This window comes from Paramisgurnus dabryanus, chromosome 17 (assembly GCF_030506205.2).
Source record: "Paramisgurnus dabryanus chromosome 17, PD_genome_1.1, whole genome shotgun sequence".
Classification (NCBI taxonomy): domain Eukaryota; kingdom Metazoa; phylum Chordata; class Actinopteri; order Cypriniformes; family Cobitidae; genus Paramisgurnus; species Paramisgurnus dabryanus.
The window spans coordinates 3,095,583-3,122,159 of NC_133353.1; the positions used below are offsets into that span (position 1 = coordinate 3,095,583).

A 26,577-nucleotide genomic window follows, 5' to 3' on the forward strand; every position below is an offset into this window, starting at 1 on the left:
AATACAAAGGTTGCTCATACAAATTTAGGAAGGAAGGTCCAAATTGAACTGAGATCCACTTGATTTCACCTGAAGAGATGAAGACGAATTATGACTCTTATTTTTGTGGCTCCGAGTCCTTAGATAATGAAATACAGTACAGTGTTTAGAAAGCTAGCTGCATATTTATTTGCATACTTAACTGTCAAAAATGGTCACAAAATGATCTGTATAGCTGTCACTGGGGCAGTACCCTTTCAAAAAGTATACCTGTGCACCTAAAGAGTTCACATGTCTATGTTTATTTCAGAGGTACATTTGGTACCAAAGAGAGCGTATTCGTACGTCAAAGGTACATATTGGTACCAAATCTGCACCTAAATACCCTTTTAAAGGATACAGCCCCAGACTGAAAAAAATAATAAGCTGGATTTACTAAAAAATTGAATACAGTGCATCATTTTTGCATCCACTTTTTAAGTAAAAAGGTGCATGCAAAAATGATGCACTATATTTTTAAGTAAATACAGCCTATTATTTTAAGTCCACTGCCTAGTTAGTTATATTTAGTAAAATAATTCAAGTAGTTTCAACCAAAAATTACATATTTTACATGATAAAATTTAGTTAAAATTGCTAAATAATGTGTTCATTTAGAATTACTTACCTTTTAGTGTTATTTTCACTAAAATTTGGTTAAAAAAATAAGAATAAAAAAATAGAATTTATTCATTTTATTTAGTTAAATTTACTAAGCCACAAAATAATTTTTACATTGCAGTGACAGCTTGGGACCATTTTTTGCACATATTTTCTGACAGAGTAGCAATTTCCTTGCTGTACTGCACAATTAATACATGTTTAAATCATTGTTGCATTTACATTTTTAAGTTGAATCAACTTAAATTTACAATAAAAAATAAACTTTCTTGACTAGTGAGGAGTTTACAAATACTAAAAATGATGTTGAAATAACTTAAGATAATTAAACTTTATAGCAACTCCTCACTAGTCAAGAAAGTTGAAATAAATTGTAAATTCAAGTTGATTCAACTTAAAAATTTAAGTGCATTTTACAGTGCCCTGCAATCGCAGTGTTTTCAGTTAGCTAAATAGACATGTCGCATAGGAAGTTGTTCCTAATTTAAACCAAACGCACCTTGACGGAGTGCAGTGTTTACTGTACAGATCTCATGTGATTTACCTCAAGAACAAATGAGTTTTTCTCAAACATTGTTTACTTGGCGAAAGCATGTGCAAAAATCAATTATAATATGTTTTTCCTGCATGTCTCTATTGCATTTAACAGTGACTCACTTAACTTTGACGTTCAAGAGTGTTTACAAACAAGACAGCAGCCCCACATTAACATGGATTTAGGCTTTACCCAATGAGAGATTGAATTAGCAGTGCACATACATTTTCTTAGATACACTGTTAGAGAAATTTTCAAAATATGTACCCCAGCAGTCACCGGGACAGTATCTTTTCAATAAATACAGCTTTGGACCCGAAGAGTTCATATTAGTACTTAATTATTTTGGTATTGGAATTTTGGCCACTTTGGCAAAATCCACAAAAGGGAAATTTTCTGTAAATTGTCAATTTAAAAAAGGCCTTCTTTAAAAAGAAAGGGTGATGCCAAACCGTTTTTGGTTCCTCAAAGAATCATTCATACATGTTTATAATCTATAGAACCTTATTTACTTTTAAAAGTGTATAGTAAGAACAGACAATCTGGAAGTGTTTGTATCCTTACAAAATGTTTTTCTTAATTTTCAAGTTTGTTCAGAGAGCGTTCAATGCTTGACGTAGAAAATAGTCCTGACGTCCATGTTGACACATCGAGGTGTTTCCACCCAACCTCATACGTAAAAGAGACCTCTCTCTCTCTCTCTCTTTCTGTCTCTCTCACTTGTATAAAGGGGGGTTAGGGGTTGGATCACTGGGAGGGGTGTGTCTCTATAAGACGACAGAGCAACAGCATCCTTTTAGGAAACAAACAGAAGCAGACGTAAGGAGAATAATACTGCCCTCAGTTTCAGCAGATCTGCTCGGGACAGGTACCAGATCCGGACAAAGTACAGGTAGGCTAAACTACGACTTTACAGCTGTCCACTTTTCAAAAGTCTGTTTGCTGTTTATTTGTAATATAAAGTGTATAATACGTAATATGAGTTGAGTTATTGTTATTATTATAGGTTAGTTTTTTAAGTTATTTTTTCTTCTTTAAAATGAATGATCATAGTTAAGGTAAAAGATAATAGATAAAGATTAGTAGTGAAGTGTATAGCAAATGTTAAAAAATAACCACAAACCAAATTTCTGTCCAGTTGTAGCTTTTTAACTGCATTGGTTCAGAATGTTGGATATTTTTACTTTATTCACACAACTAAGTAATTTATAGTACTGCGTCAAATGAGATGTGTAAGTAAGGTTGCAATGTTATCCTCTAAAATCTATTTATGTGAATGACAGGGGCATAATTTTCACTTTACTCTCATAATTGTGTCATCGATTGATGCATTCTAAAATCAATGCATCTCTTCACAGGACATACCCTGTAATACAGGATACTAAACACACCAATCTACTTTACAGAGATATTTATTGTACTATAGAGTTCAATTAAGGTTCTGCTGTGAATGCGAAAGGTATTATCGACTGTATTGCGATATTTTTTTTTTTACAGGGATGACTTGCGCTGCACGAAATGCCCGCCACATGCTCTATTCATTGGCCATTAACATGCAATTTTCTGGTATCTTTGGCCAGTGCATTTAGATAGCTTATCTTAGTTAGTTTGGATTTGCTGAGGTTTAAAACTGACCTAAAGATCACTTCACTGATTTTACATGGCAGTCTTAATGAATTAGCCTTTAAAGACCCTTTGTAGATTCCCTAGACACAATTTTGCCCTGCGTAATTCAGTATTTAACGTTTAGATGTTGCATGTATTTCTGTGACCTTCAGATATTATGCTGCTAAATATAATTAAACATACATATATATATATTTTTGAAAAAGTTGGTTTAGGATTAATCCGATTATTTCTTGGATTTCATAAATTTTGAAATTGACTCCTGATTGGCTTGTTCCTCTTATTTCCATTTTATTTATCTTAATGCAAAAAAATAGAAAGCATAATCATAGTTAATAATAACTGGAAATATCTTTGAACATGAAGAGACAGCTTGATAATACTGCATACGCATTTCACCATACACCAACTTGTTTAAAAAGAACTTAGGGATGTACTTACACTTTAAATATGTACTTTATAATATAGTTTATACATGAATGCTACATGTGTGTGAACACAAACAAGAAAATTACTTTGCGTTCATTTGTTAAAGACGCAGTGGTCAGCATGTTCAAACATGTGAAGGGCAGACTGCAGGAAAAAAACAAAGCTTTGTGTGAAGTGCAGTGCGGTACAGCAGCATGACGTGACTCAATGATTTATGCTTCATTCCTATGAATAATAGAATAGAGAATACAGGCCATAATAAGAGTACAAACTATTATTTGATAAATAACCAAGTATAATCCCAAGTACATTAAAATTATTATGCATTATAATAAAGTACTCTGTAAAAATTTCTGTAGAAATTACAGTATTACTGGGTATTACTGACAACTAGCTGCCAGTAACTTACTGTAGATTTTACATTTATGTTATTTACTGGCAACAGTTTGTTCAAAGTTAATTTATTAATTAGTATTTGACACACTTATACAAGCAACCATGTTTGCCCCAATTCTCTCCAGACTTAAAGGGATACTTCTTCGAAAAATAAAAATTCTGTCATCAATTACTAAGCCTCAGGTTGCTTTTGTATAAATTTCTTTATTCTGCTGAACACAAATGAAGATATTATGAAAAATTTAACAAAGTAACAAAGCAGATCTGGGGCACCATTGACTTCTATAGTAGGAAAGAATAATACAATGGAAGTGAATGGTGCCCCAGATCTGTTTGGTTATTAACATTTTCAAATATCTTCATTTGTGTTCAGCAGAACAAAGAAATGTATACAGGTTTGGAAAAACTTGAGGCTCAGTAAAAGTATTTTTCAGTGAACTATTCCTTTAAATTAATATATACTTAGACTAACTTGTCTGTTTAACTGTGAATTATGAAATTCCTTGATAATCTTTCACTTGGTGACGGTTTCTGGTGATGCACAAATTCTTTAAAGACATTTCATCAAGGAGTCTTTGCCCTTAACTTCACTTTTAATTAAGTAAATTCAATGTTGCCAAAGAAACAATTACTTTCACATTACAAACACCATCAAGCTTTTTGATTAAATAATCTATCTTTATGTCACAGGCATCAATACAAAGCTCATATTTGCTGTTGTCTTGAAATGTTGAGAATCACTTAATCACGCTGATTATTGCTTATAAAAGACAATATTAAAACATAAGTATATATTAAGAGTCTATTGGAGTAATTTTACATTAAAAATGTACTTGTTTTGTTTTGTAGGTCTGTTTATAGTCTTTGAACTTCATGGACGCCCCTGCTAAGGGACTTTATTTTCCTTTAATCTTAGTTGTTTTTTTATAGACAGACACTACAAAGTAGACAGACATACCACAGTTTTTAGACAATTTGCCAGTTTTGTGCTTTCATTTACTGAAATGCCAACATGATAAAATCTGGTCTGTGCTATTCACATTCATTTCATATCTCTATACAGAAGTTCAACTATATGCCACCAATAGTTTACATTATTATTTATACAGAAGAACCCCAAAAGCAACATCTGAGACATAATGGATCCTTAAATGAAGCATAACTGAGATTTAGATTCCCCATTAAGTCTGCTATGCTATGAAAGAGCAATGTCTAAGCAATCATTTGGTTTTAGGACGGTGTTGTTCCATCACTGGTTCTAGTAATGGTATTGATGTTGATATAGTCAATAATGATGGGGCTTAAACACGTCAACCATAGGATACTAAAGACTATTAGGATTGAAAATAACGGTTATTGATTTCTCCTCTCGTTCTTGAACACTGATCCAATAGCTTACCTGTCATATAAATCAACATTACTAATCCAAACCAGGTGTAACTGTTAGCATCATATACACTCCACCCCAATGGGTCCCTAATATGGTCTAACATAGCATCATCACACAGACACATATCACAGATCAAATGTATCATTATTGTTCTCACATACAAAAACAAATGCCGAATGGAAGTTAAAAATAAAGATTAAGCAATGTAAATATGCATTGCAAAAACGTATTTTGTATAAATGAAGGCAGAGGATGTGCTGACCAACCAAAACTGCTGATTAAGTATACTTTAGATATTTAATGATCATAATTATATATAAGCACACAGACCCTTAAAGCCATTTTACAAAGCTTTCCATGTGCATTTGGGCAATTGTGATCTCATTAGACACATCAATGAGATGCCCCTCATCCACTATGAAACCCCTCTGGTATTTAGCTTTGATTATGACGCTTTTGATTGTGAAATGAGCTGTGCATCACTCGCCCCATTTACCCCTTGGATTAACTGAGTCATTGTGTTTTAAACCAACCATGCTGAAAACATGTCAGAAATGATGGAGAATATCTAAGAACAGTGACTGGTGGCTTGAATAGAAAATGAAGCACAACCTTCAAGAAATGTTTACTACTTTTTAGTTTACAATACAATGTCTGTCATTTCCCATCATGATTTTTATGATTACATGTGACAAAGGCTGCATTTACCGATAGAGGGCTGCAAAGCGAATGTGAAAGTGCTGTTCACCCTGTTTCGAGTGGATGAACAACTGAAACTTATTTTTGAAACGTTATTTTAAGGTTAAAAAAACTCTTTGGTGTTGCTTTAAGCTGGATTTACACTGAAAATTTCAATGCCCAATCCTGATTTGGTGCCTTAGATTTTAGATTTGATTTTTTTCGAAGACCTGCTTACATTATATTTTAAAAACAACTTGTATCCGATATCTGAATTTACACTTATACTTGGCAAGGTAGACATACTGACCCAAAACAGCTTCAATCACAGAGGAAGTAAAATGTCGCGAGATGCAGTGGATACAGACAAAATGATTAAACAAAATGTAGAGCTTTATTTCTGTAATAAGACATAAAACTTCAATATTACTCCATTAAGTGGAGCCATCGTCCTCCATTGTGCTCATGTGTTCGCGAGTGGGGTCCCCTTAAGTTGATGTCATTTGCCAGTGGCGCATTTTCAATGACGCACAACACATCTTGACATGGGAATATTTTATTTTGTGGGCGCGAATGCATGTATCCAATTCATATCTGATTTATTTCCACATATGAATGAGGCCTGAAACCAGTCGGAGAATATCGGAATCTATGCGCTTTGTTTCTACACGTTTGTGCGTCATATATGATCTGTGCCACATGAAGGGAAAAACGGAATTGAGTCACTTCCTAATGTAAATGCGGCATTAGTAGAGTAATGTTGAAGTCTTGTTACAGAAATAAAGCTCTATATTTTGTATAATCATATTATTTGTGTCTATTGCATCTCTCGACATTTTTCTTCCTCTGTGGTTTAAGCTGTTCCGGGTCAGTATGTGTACCTTGAATTGTTTTGACAAGTTTTTAGTGTAAATGCAGATATCGGATATGAGTCGCTTTAAAAAGATTATGTAAGCGGGTCTTCAAACTATGGTTTCCCACACCTTAGTTAACTTCAAATTCAAGGACCTTTTTAGGACTTTCCAGGTCCAATACCCTCAAATTTAAGGACTAAATGTGGGGACACATTTCATGTGAGAGCAAGGTTACATCGTGTTACCTTTTAAGATACATTGTTACAGTTCCCTTTCGAGGGAACTCGCGCTGCGTCACTGTGGTGACACTTTGGGGACACCTCCAGTGGTAAGTGCATCTGAATGTGTATATCAAATTCAACCAATGGTGAGGCTTAACGACAAAGACAGGGTGACACGGGAGCCAGGAAGTATTTCGCTATCTGAAATATTGCCAAAGGCGCCGTTACAGGGACCCAGGTAGTATGGCATGGGAGACACAGTGTCTCGTTCCCTTCTCAGGGAACAACAGTTATATACGTAACCTGGGACGTTTTCATGTGTCAAACACAACTATGCAAAAAAGCATTTTGGTATGAATCAACATTCGCATACAGAAGATATAAGCATTTAAAGCGAACAGTTTAGCACGTCTGTTTAAAAAGTACACAACACAGGGAATAATATGAATTTTTCTTCCAGAAAACTTCTTGCATAAAATAGATTCAAGCACTTTCAATGGCCTGTATATGTATGTAGATTTTTAAAAACTTCCCAGGGCCTTGAATTTTTCCCCCAGATTCACAAACTTTCAAGGATTTCAAGGACCCCTGGAAACCCTGAGATTTGCAGTGTATAAAAAGTTAAATGTAGATATAAGATAATCAAAATATTCTAATAGAATTGACTAAATGAAAGGTATATTAGTCCGGCCTTATAGGCACAATATGTAATATTTTTGTAATAAAATATCCCAAAACTACTATTACAAGGTGATATATTTGGTTCACAGTGTCAAAATTGAATTGGAAACCTAATGAGCTTGTAAACATGTTGCACATCACTAAACATATGACTTTAAATAAAGTACAGCACATTGCAAACATAGTCTTTGTTATTTTAATACAAAAAGCACAGTTTCTCAAGCAGAACCATTGTCCTCCCACTTATTTATGAAATTATTGTTTATCATGGAGCAGATGAGATTATTTCAAAGGTCATGACTTAAATCACCGTGTCTATCTTTGTTAAGTCTTTTATCATTACATAACTAAGTTAGTTAATTCAATCTTGAAGGACTGTTGAACTCTGCATCCCACATGCACAGGGCCTCTAAGCTGCATAAAAGACTAGTAATGCAATGCAAATGTGAGACTTCAAAAATGTCACACATGTAGAAATGCAAAAACAATAAACAAACTAAGCTGGAAGATAATAGTAATACATCAACTGAAAGGCCACCGATTTTCTTCTGAAACATCACCGCAATGCCGTACCCAGCATAAAGAGACAAAAATAAATTAACTTAAAAAGAAACCAGAATCAATATCCAGTCCGTTCACTCTGCGTAAGGTTGTGTGTAATTTACTCACACTCTTATAATAAAGTGTTTTTCCTCTCTGTTGCGCGTACAGTCGGTGAATTCAATAAAACTCGCTCGAGAGGTGGCAATCGATTCTCTGTGACTTACACCTTTACTTTTGTTCCTGGTGACATCTTCAATACACGTGCAATGCAGGTGAAATTGATTTATCTCCAAGTTGCAGGAAACATCCCTTGCATTATACGTTTGAGAAAGAAAATGCAGGACAAGGTCATTATTCAAGCCTGTGTAGTCGTATTTGAACTGATGTGGTGACTAAGACCAGAGGCGTCATGCCCATTCAAACTGAGGGGGCACCTGCCCCCTTGGTTTTTTTGAGCCAATGGATTTTACCTCAAAATCAAATAAGCGTCCATTAATCTGTTATTTGACTTTTAATCTGTTAATATGCACAATATTATACATTCTGTGCTGCATCCTTGTCACTTTTCGGAGATTTTCGCCGTTTTGATCGTGTTTTGATCATGTTACATTACTTTTATTCTGGCGGCAGCTGGCGCTGCAGTCAGAGCGCAGTCGCAGACGTCATCAGTGTCTGGGCGCGCTCACGAGCTCTCTGCTGTTGCTGGCTTGCTGCTGCATTTGGCTATCTGAGGAATTAAAACGTGTTAGAAACGCTCACAACATTTCCAAACCCCAGTACGCTAATGTGCAGTTAACCTTCTCTGTGTAGAAAATGTATGGTTTTAAATGTGACCGTCTCAACGTTATATTAGCAGAGATTCATCTTCTTGGCACAACGCCAAAGTTCGCCAAAGTTCACGCGGGCGCGGAATCTCACATGCTCACATGAGGTAAAATTTAATGCAAAAATCCGTTCCTCTAATAATTTTATCTAAAAATATTTTTTAAAATCATTATTGAACATTAAAATCAATCACGTGGCTTTAGCTTATGTCATTTTCGTTGTTTATATACTTTATGGATTTAAAATTACATTAATTTTATATGATAATGTAGTTGTTGTGCAAAATGCATTAATTACACAATTAAACAAGCCATTAAGACTTTAATAAAACATGCCGTTTCAGATGTGAATATGATGCAAATGTGTCATTATTCCGATTGAATAGTATTTGATATGAAAGTTAGTCATCACTTTTATTTTGGAGGTTTTTGCATGAAAGCAGGGGTTTTCAGATTGTTAGAAATGTAAGTGCCATGGAAAAGACTGAAAGCTCTATAATATTTCGTTTGATGTCTGTGTATGCACAAATTTCTGTGAGCTGTTGACACTGTGCCCCCTTAAAAAAAATTGGTGCATGACGCCCCTGACTAAGACTGCTTTACCAGTGTGCATCACAGCGGCTTAAATCTTACACCCCGTTTCTATCCCGCTCCCATTACGCCACGAGCGCTAATTCTAGCTTCAATTACTGCAGATGATGGGTTTTGCTAATGAAGTCCTTTAGATGCTGAGTCTGTCTCATGCTCGCTCAAAGAGAACCTTTAACCGTAGTTAGATAAAGTTTGCAGATATCAAATCAATTCAGGATCTTGCAATGGAAGAAATAAAAAATTTGGTTTGGTTCAACCCATGGTTGAGAAAATACATGACCCAGTCTGCGAAAACATAAAATCATCCTACATGATGTAAAGAACATTCAGTAAAACTATAACCTTGATTTCTTTAATATTGACTGAGCAAGTCAATTAGAAGATTGAAATCATTGTGAAATCAATTATTTAAATCAAACTTTGATAAGACTTGAGACTGAATTTAACAGACATGGACACATATGGACAAACTTTAACATTGCTGGGTTATTTCAACCTATAGTTGGGTCAAATATGAACATATCATGCTTTCCTCTCTCTCTCTCACACCTTCTTTATCTATCCTCTCTGCAGACCACACATCAGCTGTTAACACGCTTCGTGATGAAGACTCCACTGTGGACGCTACTGTTGCTTGGACTGTGTAACCCAGTGTGGTGTGACTGTCAGAGGGACTGCCACTTCTGCAGCCAAATGTTGCCTAAAGAATACGCCTTCAACAATTTGGTAATCCTTCAAATTTAAACTTGTTTCCCAGTTTATCCTAGTCCCAGACTAAAATGCATGTTCTAAAAGTGAAAAGTTGGATTCACTTAAAAAGTTGGATCAACTTGGATTAATCTAAACTCTGTCTGGAAAGCTGCCCCTTTATGTTTCTGTGAGTTTTGACCTGAGCTATGAACACTCTTATACACTTTATTTACACTATTAAAATTAAGGATTCCTATAAGAGTCTTTTTGTCAGGCTGTATGTAAAGTAAGCAATAAGGTGCTGTATCAGGCTGGTCTCACTGTTAATATGTAGTAGTAATACTTAACTTTCAAAAAACATACTTTTATGTTTGTTTCAATAGATGCTGAAGCATACAATGAAGACGTATTTGCAGTAGTAGCATTATTACAGTTTTAATTTTATAGCTACAAAACTTACAAATTTGCAAATTTTTCATACAATAATGATGCTGTATAATTTCCCATCAACCATTTTATCAATAATGTTACCAAATCCTAACCTAAACTCTTTTTATAAAAAAAAATGTAAAAAAATACGTTATGTATTATTTGTATATTATGCAACGTAATGGACCGAAATGTGTAGCAAAATTTTTGTAACAATAGGGGATTATCACGCTTCCGGGTTTCGTGGGTGGGACTTGGCAACTTTGTGCATGTCCACTTCCAGCGCAGTTAGGTATCTAACATCCTGTTAGTGGTGGAATGTAAATTATCGAAGTACAAATACTTCGTTACTGTATTTAAGTACATTTTCCACGTATTTGTACTTTACTTAAGTAGAATCTATAGTGCATACTTTTGACTTTTACTACGTTACATTTTGCAACACATTATCTGAACTTTAAAGCGTAACTAAACCCCTGGTCAGAGCCTGACTCCACCCACTGGCAATATTTGAAAAATGCAAGAAAAGTGGGCAGATCAAAAGGAGATAGAGGGGACGAACTAAGTGTGTGGTGAGATCGTAACAAGGGCGTGGTGATCTTGAACCTGCTTACGTCACGAGTCATTTTTTGGACCCACCATCCAATAGGAAAATTCAACTGTAGTAGCCACCGTTCAACCTGAAGAGGGCAGCACTCAGACGTTTTTACACCATATATTGTAGTATTGAAACACTTTACATCCAAATGTCAAAAACCGTACTAAAATCAATGAACAGTTACAGCACTAATAAAGCCCCATTCTTACAGACCATTAACTAAAAAAAGTTGGTTTAGGGTTTAGTTACTCTTAAAATTTACAACATTTCTACAAAGATCGCTGAAAGCGGAAGTACTACGTATCAGCGTGATAATCCCCTATATAGCATTTTTTTTTATATTTTAAGCCGCTAATACAGTTCTACTCCTAAACTTACCCAAAACAGTTTATTCAAATAATAACTTTTTTTTGCGAAATTTCAAAAGCACTACCAATAGTAGTTAAAATGACGATGTGCTGCAGCTGCGGTCCTCTCTGGAGAATATGAAGTACAGAGAGGTATTAAAGTTATTAATCCACGCTAATGTTAAATCCGGCTTCTCTCTGTCTATGCGCGCATTTCAAATTTCAAAAGCACATCGACTGAAAGTCGGCAATGTCGCAACTCTGTGACGTTCGACGGATGAGCCTACACTGTAAAAAAAATTCCGTAGAAATTTCAGCTGGGTTGCCGGTAACTTACCGTAGATTAAAATTTATGTTTTTTACTGGCAACATTTTGTTCAAAGTTAAATGAACATTTAACATTTACAAGTCTTTGTCTTAACAGAGTAAAACTAAAAAAACTGCATCAAGCAAAACATTCTGGGAACCAAAATCTGAAGCAAAAAACAGAAAAAAGTTGATGATGATTTCTGGTTCCCAGAATGCTTTGCATGAGGCTGTTATTGTATAGTTTCATTCTGTAAAGATCGGGTGTGCCTCATAAGCCTTGATCGCCCCCTGGTGGCTGGCTGCAGTACAAGTCATAAACCCCGCCCTCTCCATTCAAACGAATGGGACTCTGCTCTAAATAAAACAATTATTTACACTTCCAATAAAAGTTTCCGATAGATGGTTTTGGTCCTTTCAAGTAGTTTTTATCACGCTGGTATATGTTCAAGTCTTCATTATTGTGGTAAGTTTCATTTTAGCATGTAATTTGATGCAATAGAAACAGGGCGTGACGTTATGATTGGCGTGGTTGAATTGGTCGCGCGGGCGTTTGGGCGGAAGTTTGATACCGCGGCTCCGCCTCTGGCTCCACGGACGACTCCTTCTGCGCATGCCTTGGCTCCAAACTGACGTTTTTACGTAACATGGCGGCGACCGTGGTCGGACATTTTTGGCTTCAATTCATTACAATTCATTACAATCTTTTTTTACAGTCTATGGTAAAGATAAAGACTTGTTAATGTTTAAAATGTATTTAACTTTGAACAAACTCTTGCCAGTAAATAACATAAATTTAAATCTACGGTAAATTACAGGCAACCCTGCAATAACATAGTAATTTCTACAGAATTTTTTACAGTGTATGAGCGATTGATATTACTGCCGTAAAGCAACGTGTTGTAAAGCTTATTGACGAGCAATATTTGAATTTAAATTCAACAAACTCGAAATTTGATGCTTATGGACGCTCATTTGGATCTGTTTCTCGCAATCGTATGAATTTTAAATGTGGATTACAGCTAATGAATAAAATTAACATATTTTGTGAATTTGTGTTGTGTTTTGGTGTAATAATTGTTGCACAGCAGAAGACTGCATAGGAGAAAACGCCTTTTGTGTGTCATGGCAAACTTTTTGCTGTTTGTCAATAATATCTCATTGGCTATTATATATATAACTGAGAGAATAACAAGACTTTATTGTTACAATGCCATATCTACGGCATGTTAACCTCAGACTTGTCTTTTTCAATAAAATGATGACAAAATTATAATAGAGGAATGTGTTTCTGTAGTGTATTTAATTATAGCTCAGATGAGAGGAGGTTGTCCACTCTGTGATTCATGTCAATACGATGCATTTGAGGGGGCTGAAGTGCTAATTTGGTTAAAGTTGGCCCTTTGACTCAAAACAGCTGCAGTGATTCAGTTATTGTGTTGTGTAATTAAGTAGAAACACAAAAACATCATGTGACAAGGCTTCTCGTGGACAGTCATGGACCAAAGTTGCCCTCTGTAGCGTAAAATAGGCTCTCCCTGGGGTGTTATTTTTATCATTTTTCAGCATGACTAACCGAAAAGAGAAAATCTTTCCCACTGTCTGAAGTCTCCCTTTCTGATAACCAAGAAATTCCCCAGAACCTGATTGTTAATTTGCAATTGCTAATTAATTCTACTGAATAACAGAAAGCAGATTCCGATCGCTTCCCAGTTTTAGCATGCAAGTGTTGTGATACTGCTGCGTTTTAAGGGTCGTTCCTGTTCGGTAATTGCCTTTAAACTACTTTAAAATAATGTTGTAAATTTATAAATCAATTTAAGAAAGTATAATAACTTATTACAATGGCATATGCTTCAAACAGACATCCTTCGGTCTACCTCATCAACTCACACAGAAATACTCAAGGTTGCCAGGTTTTCACAGGCAAAACCCACCTAATTGCCACTCAAAACTACCCCAATCGAATGATTTCAGATCCACTGTTTTATAATTTTCTTGCATTTTAGTGCATATATTTTTTGTGCATAATGTCAATGTGATTTTCAACTTTTTAAAATGAAAAAATCACCAACTCTTCTCACAAATAAGTCAAGAATTTATCATTTTGTACACGAATGTGTTTCTGTAAATGTATTAAAAGCGCAATATCTGCATCTTTGTATCCAGGTGTGTTTGTTGGAGTGTAACGGGAACCTTTCTCCTGGCCACACCTGGGAGATGTGTCGTAGGACCATTTTGGAGCCGCATCCTAAAGCATCCTTTCCAGTAGGGGGCGCCATGCTGAAAAGGGCAGAAGAAGCAGCGGATGTCTCTCTGCCTCTAAACGAAAACGACGATCAATATTCTGAAACCCTCCAGAGGTTTGACCACATAACGCGAGCTGTGGGACCACAGGATCAAGACCAAGACCGAAACATGCAGATGAGTAAAAAATATAAGTTCCTGCAAGTACAGTCAACACAAGAATCCAAAGAAGAGCAAGATGGAGATAATGAGATGCAAAGCAAAGAAGAAGAGGGCATCCACCTGATCAAACGCTTCGGAGGCTTCCTCAAAAACAAATATGGTTACAGGAAGTTCATGGATCCTGGCAGGCCTTTGCAGAAGCGGTACGGGAGCTTCATAGGTGTCCGCAAATCCGCCCGCAAGTGGAACAACCAGAAGCGCTTTAGCGAGTTCCTCAAGCAGTATTTGGGCATGAGCGCCCGAGCTAATGAGTTCAACGGCATGTCTGCTGAGTTCACCGAACAGAATGAATAAGCTATGACATTTGAAGCCAATAAACTTATCCTCCAAACTATCAACTGTTATCTTACTGCTCCTTTCTCCAACACACAAAAATCTCATAGTGCCACAGGATTAGATGTGCATTTACTCATTCAAGCATCTGATCTTTGAATCGTGATTTTAGCTTAAAGCTTAAGAAAAACTACAGTATAATGACCAGGTGAGATGCATTTACATCCAAGTCAAGACATCTATAAATTAATTTGATATTGGTAATGTATATCTTCTCCTCCTATAGTTCAATCATTATACAATAACCATAAAAAAATCCATCTCAACTACACAACACTGCCACCTGTTGGGGTATTTCCATAATGAAAACCTCATACATGTGTAATAATTGTGGTGGGATGGCACAACACGAAAGATTAAGGAATTAAGGAAAGCTCATCTGTGTTTACTATCTCTCTCCAAAAAACAAACAAAGCCAGATTTCATGTTATCCATTTCAGCAAAGACTCATAACTGTGATATGCTTATACAAACATATAAGAAAATTCTGTCGTGCAGAGATTGCTTCTCTGTAAAAGAGTGGGGAACCAAAAGCTTTATTTTATTTTTTTGAAACTGACAATATTGATTTGTATTTGTGCATATGAAAAATGAAATGTGTTTATGCAAACATTGCTGAATCACGCTTTTCTCTTTATTCCAATGATATAAATCACGATGTTGACTAAATGAACTGTACATATTGGTGAAGTGTCAATAAAATAGTTTACTATTTTCTGTGGCTTGTCATGCAGCAAATGATTGTGTGTCATGAAGTATTTTGTTCATGTTATATGATTTCTATAGACTTCAGTCAAAAACTAAGCCACACTCTTAAAAATCAAAGTGCTTTTAAAAAAAAATTGGCTGAATGGTTCCATAAAGAATCTGAATATCATTTCTGTCACTAAAAAAGTTCTTTGTAAATAAGAAAAAATATTATTAAACAAAGTACAAGACAACAAATGCAATTTATGTTTAACCAGAAGTGCAAAAGCAGTATAAAAAGTGCAGGATAACAGCATAAGTGCAGGATTAGGTGATACTTTGGAAGTAATTTACTGTGTGGGTGTGTACTCTGAACATAATATACAGAAATTTACAAATGGATATGTATATAATAAATTAAACTATACAGAACAGTAGTAAAGTATCAGTACAGAAACAGAAAACATCAGTTAACAGTGCAGTAGAATAAGTTATTGTATTTAGTACATAGTACTGGAGTGTAAATAATGCAATACAAGTAGTCCGGTACTGCAAATGAACAGGGAGTAGCCTACATAAATAGACAGTCCACTAGATATTGAACGGTCCAGTAGTGCAAATATAAGATTGTAACTGTGCAAGTAATAAAATAATTCCTTAGCCAGATGTGCAAATGAATATGTCAGTGCAAATAATAAAACTAACAGTTCTTAGCCAGATGTAGTATTGAGGAGGATAAGGAGAGTGTAGGAGGGGGTCATGGAAAAGGTATAAGATTATAAACAGGTATGAAAGGAATGCTTCTTCCAAGAACCTTTGACTAAATGGTTCTTTGAGGAACCAAATGGTTCTTATATGGCATTGCTGTGAAGAACCTTTTAAGCACATTTATTTTTTAAAGTGCATATTTGTGCTATTTGTATATATCTATTTGTGGTCATTGTATTGCTATTGAGGGCAATAATTTATAGGCACTCTTAAACATTTTGTTCTGTGTGGTTCCATAAAATCTTTAACCAGTGTTCAAATTGAGTGTGGGGGCTGGGGTGGTCCTGGACCTTCTATAAGCATTGAGGGACCCTCTACAAAGCTAAAAAATATACATTAGGGCGGTCTCCGGTTTTTATTACAATTAAAATACTACATAAATGTAACATTTTCGTGCTGCACTGCCACAAACTGATACTGTCCATTATTTTTCAATTATTCTTAAACTATTATTTCACACTAATTTGAGGGGTAAAAAAAAATGGTAGGGTTTGGTTTAAGAGTAATTTGGGGTTTCTTTGATTAAAACGTTGATCAGGGCCAACAAAAATGTTTGATCTAGTATCACATTTTACTTTGTGAAATCATGGCGACCCTCTTAGAAGTGGGTTTTTGCTAGGGGACCTCCATAATCTTTGACAATTTGAACACTGTCCTTAACATCCAAATAACTTTTCCACGTCTCACAAAGGTTCTTTATAGTGAAAAAGATTATAGGTTGACTAAATAAAGCTAGGAAAAATATAATTTTAGGAACTTCTGACTAAATAGTGTTGCGTTCTTATTACCGTTTTTTTGTGGTGACACAACACGTGATCTTCTAGTCTACTCGAAGCAGTTCACGTCGTCGAACTGGGAGCATTTCTGTAGCAACAGAAACAACATCAAATTAAATCCGCATTAAAGAATATTGACAGCTTTAAAATATATAATTACGACATTAAATTACAATTTTTTGTTTCAGCTATGTTGCAGAAGACTGAGAAAGTGCGTGAGGTAAACAAGTGCTTCCGCGTGAGGTTGCAGCGGTCACGTTGTAGGCTACAAGTCGTAGCCCTCAGAAAATTCCAAGTCCACAAGCTGTAATTACGAACTCTACGAGCACGTGAGTCTATGGGTTTTAGACGCTGTAATATTGTAGCTACGATATGGCGATATCGTTGTTTGATTTTAGATAGGACATCAATTAAATGACCAAAAGAAACACTGCCCTTTGTTCTTTAGGGATCAAATATATATAATTAAAAATTATATATATATATATATATATATAATTTCTTAATGTTTTCAAGAATCTTCAAAAATTTTCATATGATCAGAATTTCATAGGATTCAAACCATTTACATTTACTGTTAGATTGCTCTAGGATAAGATCAATATTAAATGCAAAAATAGCTACAACATAGCTTGCTTTTATTTTTGCACAAAAGTTTATTTTAAAAAAGGCATGTTTTAAGCAAAACAAGTTATTTTCTCTTAACCTTGAACCACTCTCAGAACGGTTCAGGACTTCATAAAAGGAAATACTTCTGAAGTATTTTACAAAATTTACAAACAGATTGATCTTGTGAGCTTCAATGAATGTCTCTCAGGGCTTAACAGACTAACTAGTATTGTGGTTCTTTCGAGTTACACTGACTGTTGGAATTGAATATTGATCTCGGATGATCTTTAGGTTAACGTACATTCAGTTTCATAATGTCAAAACATTAAGCTTTATAAAAAAAAGTACAGATGATTAAGCTACATGTAAAAATGAAAATGCTGCTGCATATAAGGTCTATACAAAATAAGAAAATAATGCATTTGGACCCAGACGATAAGAGTAAGAACCAAACAAATAATCGGTTACACTTTTCTTATAAATGGGGAGTAGTTTTATGAATGATTTCACATTATATTGCAAAGGTGCATATATCATACGTGACCCTGGACCACAAAACCATCAGTTATAAGGGTTATGTTTAAATTGAGATTTATACATTATCGGAAGGTTGAATAAATAAGCTTTCCACTGATGCATGGTTTGGTAGTATATGACAATACTTAAAATATCTGAGGGTGCAAAAATCTAAATATTGAAAAAGTTGTCCAAATTAAATCCTTGGAAACGGCATCCACCCACAAAAATAAAGCTTTGATATATTCATGATAGGAAATTCATGGAACGTGACAATTACTTATAATTCTGGCATAAAATAAAAATCTATAATTTTGACCCATACAATGTATTTTTGGCTAATGCTACAAATATACCCATCCGACTTAAGGTTTTGTGGACTAGGGTCACATATGATTTATCTTGCTAAGATTCTCTTTGGCAAGAATACAATTCAAACAGACAAACAGCCAGTGGGTTGACCGGGACGAGAAGCACAAAGAAACGCATATAAACTGTATAATTTCATGCATGTTTCATATACAGATATTCCTTAGCATTGACATGACAGAAAAGCGAATCATCTTATTTCACAGAAGTGTAACCTGTGTCATAGAAACACATTAATTTTGACATGGCATATGACTTAACACATCACAGATATCAAAATCGTAATACAAAATCCATTTCCTCCTCTATCAAAAGTTTGTTATACAAAACTCTGCCAACAGAAGAAACGTCTGCTTAATAAGCAGGTAAACAAGACATACATGAGCATAAACATTATATGCTATTCTGATTTTTTGTTTAACTACAAATAACCATTTATAAGCTGCCATTTTTGCCCCTGAAAACAATGGACCGCTGTCTCACATCACATGGAATGATAAGTAAACTGTCCATCCGCTTCGGAGGACAAACGTGAGGAGGTTCCAGGTCAGTCTTGAAGGGGTGGGTGGTTTAAAACATTTTCAACAAAATATATGGCTGCTGCTGCTGTTGTTCTTCAATACATGACTGCTTACTGCTTGTAAAAGGAAAGTCACGCTTTATTAGTTCTTGATATAAGACGCAGGAAGACTGCAGAGTTGCAGGGGCTGAGTCTGTGCTTTTCACTTGAGAAATCTTTCAGCACCAACGTGGTTCCTTAGCACGTTTCGTAAAACACAAAGTACTGAAAAAGTGAAAAAGTCAAAAAGGTGCTGTTTTGGTTTCTTCCAACCGCATAGTTCCAGATAAAATCCCATCTTTTAAGGTTAGTGTTCGCTTCCTTTTGTTCCTCAGGAGGTATTTAGTCAAGGAATCTCTGGCAGGCCTTTTTCCAGCGGCAGGCGGTGCACCACTGGTCTCGGTGTTCGATCCCGTACACCTTCCTGCACTTCTTGGCCTCGCCGCGAATCCTCCTGGTACGTAAAATAAATCAATTAGTTTGGACATCTAACCTGAATAACTTTAAAGGGTATTCGCACTCACAGTGCATGCAACTTTTGTAATGCCACCAAACCAAATATTCACGTGGAAATAATGTAGGAGGGGGGTTTTGAAGACACTTTTTTTGTGATATTAATATAAATTTTTTCCACATCCACCCAGCCTAAACTACTTTTACAGAGTGATATTTTAATGAGTTACACTTTACAAATAAGGTTGTATTTTGTTAACATTAGTAAATGCATTGGCTAACATGAGCAATACCTCTACATTAGGGTTACCTCTACATTTATCAACTTTTAAAAGTTCATGCTCTCACCCCACCAATATGTTTGAAAAAATAAATAAAAAAAATTGGGCAATTTTTTTTCAATATTAATTAATATTTAGAGGTTGCTCAAGACCTTTGAAGTTTAACACATTTCCGTATTATGTGATACTTTGTGCTAGCATGTATACTTGTTTAATAATATTTACTTATGGCAGCAATGGACTTATTTGACCATGCTCCATGCACTTAAATCTCCTCTGTTTTAGTTGTGATATGTCTTTCTGTTGTGCATTTTTAAAATGGTACAGTTATTGCAAAAATAAGTGATTTTAGAAATATTCAAAGGCTTTAAGCAACCTCTAGATATTGTAGGAACAATTCAAAATTTTGCACAGTGTTTTTTATTGATATCCTAACACATTTAGGGGGTGAGAGTTGAACATTAAAAAAAAAAAAGAATTACTAGGACCCTACTCTACATCATTTATTATTAATCTTTATTAATGTTAGTTAATGCCATAACAATTGTTCATGTTAGTGCATTATTACATAACTTTTGATGTAAAGAAAATATTACCAAAATGATCATGAACTAAGATTATTAATTGCTGTATTCCTAATATTTAATGTTCATGCTAGCTAATGCATTAACGAATGTTAACAAATACAACCCAAAGTGGTACAATTTAATGAACTGACATAACATATTAAATCAAAATATATAAAAGTACAAACTCACCTGGCAGTGCAATGGTTTCTTGGAGGGGAAACACTGGCGGGATGTGGCCTGAAGGTGGCACTGTTGTTCTGGAGCCATTGTTCACCTACACTGACTGAACGACGACGAAATGGGGAGGCCTGTGGTAGAGATAAGGAGAGGGAGAGACCACACCATTCTGTCATTAATGTTGATGCAATGCAAGCTATATTACAGCTTTGAACACTACTTTGCAATAAATAAGTTAATTACAAATTATTCATTTTACTTATTAATTTACATACACTTATTTGGTAGACGCTTTTAGAGCATTCAATCTATATTTTTTTTTAAACATTATGAGTGTTCCCCTAATAAAAACAATGAGCTTTGCACTGCTGATTCAATGCTCTACCAATTGAGATACACAGATTAAAATTTATTTTGATTTTAGATTCTTTAGATTTGCAGTTGTTGCAAATGTACAGTATCATAAGACCCTTACAGGATTTCATTAGATTATATATCTATATTATAAATATACTGTATGTAAAACAGCACTAAGTGTGCATAATAACAAATTGCGCAGTATTTTTCACAAACATGGTGTTCAGACAAAGAAAACGCAGTATGGTGTGCTGTAATTCTCCACTAGATGGCACTGCAATAACACTGACTTCACTAGTGGGCGGAGCAGAGGACAAGAAAACAACATAGGCACATCACTCCCATTTCAGTGAGAAAACACAATCTACATTTTCGAGACCATGTGGTTCTTAGAATATTCTCTAAGCTTCCAAAAAAAAAAAATTACATAACCTATAAATATTCACAGCACAAAATCCTTGTTTGAGATATATTGCACTTTTTGGATGCTATTAAAATTGCTCACCTGTTTGCTCTGATGAACCGTAAGAGATGGAGTCCAATGACAGGACACGGGTATAGACACCGCCACCGGTTTACACTGCGTCACCACTGGAACAGGTGGAGGGGCCTGAAACAAATAACATATAATATTAACATTAAAATACATTCCTGTACATTTTGTTAGCTGTGCAAAAGGTCAGGGGTTCCATCCCAGGGAACACACTGATGCATAATATAGATTAAATGCATTGGGAGTTACTTTGACTCGGGTACACAAAATGTGCATATTTTAACAAAGGCAACTAATAAATCAAAACTAATTTTGCACAGCAAGCAACAATCAAACCTGGCAATTATCCAAGCCGATCTGAGCTTTGACTGCAGTTAACAGCTCTCGAGGGAAATGTGGTGTTCAGTTACACAGAACAATGTAAAGGATCTCACCTGGTAAGAGTGCTCAGAATGGACTTGCCAGAAGCTGCCCGGGGCCGATTGACTGAGCGGACTGGGCTGGGGCAGATCCGGGCTGGAAGGAGACGGTGGTGTGTGCCGGTTAGGACTGGATGGAGAAGTGCAAGAAGGCTGGTGACCACCAGGAGGAGATGTTTGCTCGAAGTCCTGATAGACTTCGCTGTAGTAAAAGTCTTCTTCCCTGTGCGAGTGTTCGTCACTTTGCCTTTAAAAAAGCAATGATATAAATTTAATTAACAATATAAATGGTTTGTTGGTTTGACCTTATTTATAATGATATTTACCCAAGGTGAGAATTCCGGATGTGCCGCTTGATGCCCACTACCGTGGTCAATACTTTTCCACAATTTGGCCACAAACACCGATATGCCACTTTTACGGAATTCTAAAGTGTTTAAAACAAAACACATTTGTGAAGTCTTCATTGAATTTTGTATTACTATACAAACATCTCAATATTCATTAATGCTTTTTTAATGGCTTACTTTGCGTTTCCTTGGTGTTGGCTCATTAAACAACATTTGGTCCAGCTCCATGTCCAGGCCGTCATCAACAAGATTTGCGGTCTTGTCAGATTCCGCGATGGGTGGGGATGGGGCAGGGCTGCCGTTTCCATGGTCGCAGCTCCAGTATCCACCATCGGACACTTCGCCAGTACCGTTTTCCATTCCACACAAAGCTAGAGGTAAATCACAAATATAGAGGTAAATGAGAATTAAATAAGCGCTTGCTGTGAAAATCATAAATTAACCTGGCTATTATTGTAGTAGTTACTAACTATTTTAAAAAGAAAATTAAAAAAAAAAAATGTGTATGCGCATGTTCTCGATGACTAATGCTTGTCTTAGTAAACATTGTGTAATCTCAGCTGGTCCCAGTCATGTGATTTGTGCACTGCATTGTCACAATGGTAAGAAAGTATTTACTAAAAATACATGAATGTGTGTTTTCCTAACCTTGTGTCACGTTCCCCTGAGCTGAGTTTTGGATGACTGGACTGCAGGACAGACTGGTAAGCACCAAAGCAGCCATCATCTCATCCATATCCACGGTCTCCGGGCTCCTGTAGTGAAAAAGTCAAATAAAAGGTTACTATTAAAGTATAGTTTCTACAGAAAAACACAAATAAATGTGTTTATGTCCACAAATATAACCAACAGTTCATATATATGCCCAAATAGGATCCAATGTAAAATGTTGACATTCTTAAAGTGGTACCTTTTTGGCACGTCAATGGATGAGGAGACTGAGATGGTAGGACTGGACGTTGTAGGGCTCGTCCATACGTCTTCCAGCTTGCGATGTACGTGCTGGTTGAGCTGAGGCAGGAAGATGGACACCTCATTGTCCACATGGTTATGTTGCTCCACCACACCTCCGCATTCCCGGCCACCGCAGTGCACATACACCTAAAACATTTCATAAGACACACCATAAAGTACAGTAGTTGCATTCAAATTTACAGTTGGAATTTACTGTACAGGCACTACAATGAGAGTTTAAAATCTGATACATTCATCAATTCTTACCTTTTGTCCTGGGTAAAGCTTGATTTTGTGAACCACGCCGTCTCCATGGGAGTGGGAGCCCGTTTCAGTCAGGCCCTCGGCGAAGGAACCGCACACCAGGGTGCCCAACGGAGACCGCTTTCCAAGTCTGGTCTTCAGTGCCATTTCTGCAATTAGCACCTCGTATCTTTCGACCTGCTTTGGAGAACTCCTAATGGAGATTCAGCAGAACTCGTAAAAGACGAACGGGAAGCTGGAAAAAGGAAATAAACAAATGATAAGTGATTTTTTTGATCACTCAGCACTTTTCAAAGCCTGAAAGAGCCTCTAAACTAAATCTGTGCTGTGCTTTAACAGTGTTTCTAAATATTTAAACAACCATTTACAAAGCGTCACTAGTGATAGACTAAAAAAATAGATTAGGTCAATAAACGTTAGGTCGGATACTTGGACGTTTTTATTGACTTAACATCTCAAATGCCCCATTATTTACAAGCTTAAAATATCAAAAATAAGTGGTAGCTGCTAAGTCACTAAACCGCATAATTTTTTTCGCTGTTTCGTTACCAAGAACTGATGCAACTTTGTCACCGGTTGTAACCTGCTGAAGCTCATGAGCGAGCCTTAGTCACTCATCATTTACATGAACATCCGTTGGCTAAACGTCAAAGTATGTAGCCATCACAGGACAACTGATGCAAAAGTTGAAGAATACGTGCAACTGTGCATAAGGACCATGAGTCACCACAGAATGAACCATGCCAAAACTCCTTAAAAATGATGCAAGAGCTCAAACTTGGAAAGTGAATGATGTTCATTATGGGCCATGTGTCAAAGGGCAGGGACGAAACTGATAACTGCTGCGTGACCGTTATCACAAATTTCAAGTCAGATATCATGTTTCCTAGTTTTAAATAAAAGTGATTGTGTAACTTTTTCACCTTTGTTGCTAAAAGCTGCATATTAGACCAAACATCACATCATGTTTGTATTACAGCTCATGTTAGTGAATAAGATTCCAGTTGAACAAAGTAAAAATATAGCATTTTAAAACACATCTTCAAACGTTGGAAGCTTTAAAAGCATAATGTACATCTTTCCAACTCAGTTCATAAACCTACACTACACTACCAAACTGTTACATTCATTCATAAATTTTTCCTCACATCAAAAATGATAATTAAATATATAGTTAAATGTATTAAATACCAAAGTATACTACAGTAGTTTTAACGTGTGTAAAAACGTATTTATAACAACAAAATACCAAATGCACGATTTAGAAATATCATTCGTACATTCTGTACTACTTTACTCGACATTTGGCATACCGGTATGTATGCACACAGCATACAGTGGTTAGATACAATGTGTACAAGCCGGCCATGTTTGTAACAATCTAAAGCTGATGTGTATGATAAAACCAAATGCTTTTATTTTATTTTTTGAGAATTTACTTTCAGAAATCACATCGAACTAAACGTATTGGAGGCAATGTTGAGAATGGTCGGATCTTTTCCCACTTCATTAACATTAAAGCCACAGAGTTGCAACAAAACAGTTCATTTGTCAAAATTCTAAGTTTGTGTTTTTCCACAATAAGCGTCGGAGAACATGCTGTGCCCGTGACGTCATTGTTGTTGCTCGCCCTCTCGTTTTAAATGCTCCATAAGTTTAGCACGTTCACGAGGCGCGCGCGCGCTACTTCCCACATGTTCGCCGCCACGAAGCGTCAGGAACGCGCCGCAGCAGCGGATAATCCAAGCACTGTTTTTGCAAAACTAAGCAGAATGTGCCATCCATATAGTTAATCTCTTAGCACGTTGCTAGTCAAAACACGAAAAAGTTCGCGTTAGCATATTTTCAGCAACATATGACTTTTCACCTTTTTATAAAACAACTTCATCTAATCGATCTCGATCACATATGCATACACAATCACAATGAACGCATACAATCCGCATAAAGTAAATCGTTTTCACAATCCATACATTTACCGATCGAAGCGCAGCCATCGCCAAAATCGCACACAAACAAACAAGCTACAAGTATTGAACATCTAAAGGCTTTTTAGCTAATAAAAGGTACAAACCTGAATGACATGCAAAAATGCAGTCTTGCTTGCAAGCGAACGGTACAGCGATAAAACACAAATGCGTTTAAATAGAGAGAAAACTTTCAATGAATGTTGCGTACGTACCTCTGCCAATTCTCTACACACCCCCTTCCCACAAGGCTTGCTCTGACCGGCTGTAACTTGAAAATGTCCTTTTTCAGAGCCCAGAACTGGTTACGTTCAGATATTCGAAAACCCGAACTGGATTTTACTGCAGGACAGAACGAGCTGACGAAATTATCATCATAACTACACAAATCCGCTACATAAAATCAGCTTATGCACGTCCACGGTAGTTGTCCCACACACGAGCCTCAGGTTGATTTAATGTTATCCGCATTGGTTAGATTTTTGCCGGTTTTTGCCGCTACAGCAAACTCCTGCGCCGGGTTTGTCATCCGGCACTTTCTAGCGGGCTTGTGCTCTTGTAGTAAACAACCTGACCATGTGGTAGCGATCTCGACGCTGATTGGCCAAGCAGTGCCTTCCAAGACACACGCCCTACAATTCCAACTTGTTTACGCAGAAGTTAAGGAAGGGTCAAGAAACACAATGGCATCACATGGCACAATGTATTTAATGTATTGTTTGTACCACATTTTAATGATCTCGTTTCTGCTACTTCACTAAAAAGCATGTAAATATTAATGCAGAGAGAAACAATCTTGCAGTTTTTCATGTTGTGTCTGTCTAATTTTTTTGTAACATACATGTGGCTTCCAATAATTTTGCTTTATTTAGATCCCGTATAGTTGTGATTGCATAGCACAATGTGTGCATAAAAAAAACACGTACTTTATTCATACATGTGCTTTTATTATGCAGTATTTGTTTCTGGGTACATCATGTGCTGTGTTAAATTATACTGTGGCTGATGTTGCATTGCATGCATTTTCTTCATAGGATTAATAAAGTATAAATATTAATCTCTAATAGCATGCATTTTGTTTTCAAAATGTACAGTAGGATACAATAGAAAAGCTCACATTTGCAGTGCACTAGATGCATTACCGAGGGGGAGGGTGTGAGAGGTTTACATAACACGAGCTTCCCCAGTCCGTTGGCATCGCTGAGACACGCCATTGGTCCATTGCCGTGACGAGCCTTCCCACGCGCTGGGCTCGTGGAGAGGTTCAGGCCAATAAACGCGTACGTGCGCGATAGCACATCTTCGTGCCAGAACAGAAAGAACGCGCGTACTGCACGTCAACCACACAGATCTCTGTATGTTTCCAAACGACCGCAAGCGCAGGCGTCATGTAAAGGGATTTGTTATTTTGTTTGTTTATTTTTGTTGTA

The 26,577-nt window shown here is 36.2% G+C and overlaps 2 protein-coding genes across 3 annotated transcripts; one reads left to right on the plus strand and one right to left on the minus strand.

Moving 5' to 3' along the window:
• Positions 1 to 1,934: 1,934 nt before the first annotated feature.
• Positions 1,935 to 15,268, plus strand: pnoca (prepronociceptin a). Its single transcript, XM_065248834.1, has 3 exons — positions 1,935 to 2,066; positions 9,981 to 10,133; positions 13,947 to 15,268. The coding sequence occupies exons 2-3, from the start codon at positions 10,011 to 10,013 to the stop codon at positions 14,538 to 14,540; spliced, it is 717 nt and encodes a 238-aa protein (XP_065104906.1). The 5' UTR covers positions 1,935 to 2,066; positions 9,981 to 10,010; the 3' UTR covers positions 14,541 to 15,268.
• A 2,174-nt stretch (positions 15,269 to 17,442) lies between these two features.
• znf395a (zinc finger protein 395a) lies at positions 17,443 to 25,689 on the minus strand. 2 transcript variants are annotated; one of them, XM_065252328.2, is made up of 10 exons: positions 25,363 to 25,689; positions 23,184 to 23,415; positions 22,873 to 23,063; positions 22,611 to 22,717; positions 22,140 to 22,333; positions 21,939 to 22,039; positions 21,628 to 21,859; positions 21,206 to 21,310; positions 20,356 to 20,474; positions 17,443 to 19,317 (listed from the first exon to the last, which is right to left on the minus strand). In XM_065252328.2, the coding sequence occupies exons 2-10, from the start codon at positions 23,325 to 23,327 to the stop codon at positions 19,206 to 19,208; spliced, it is 1,305 nt and encodes a 434-aa protein (XP_065108400.1). In that variant the 5' UTR covers positions 23,328 to 23,415; positions 25,363 to 25,689; the 3' UTR covers positions 17,443 to 19,205. The 2 variants fall into 2 exon arrangements, with proteins under 2 accessions (XP_065108400.1, XP_065108408.1); XM_065252336.2 differs by having other exon boundaries at positions 25,255 to 25,379.
• Between the last annotated feature and the right edge of the window lie 888 nt (positions 25,690 to 26,577).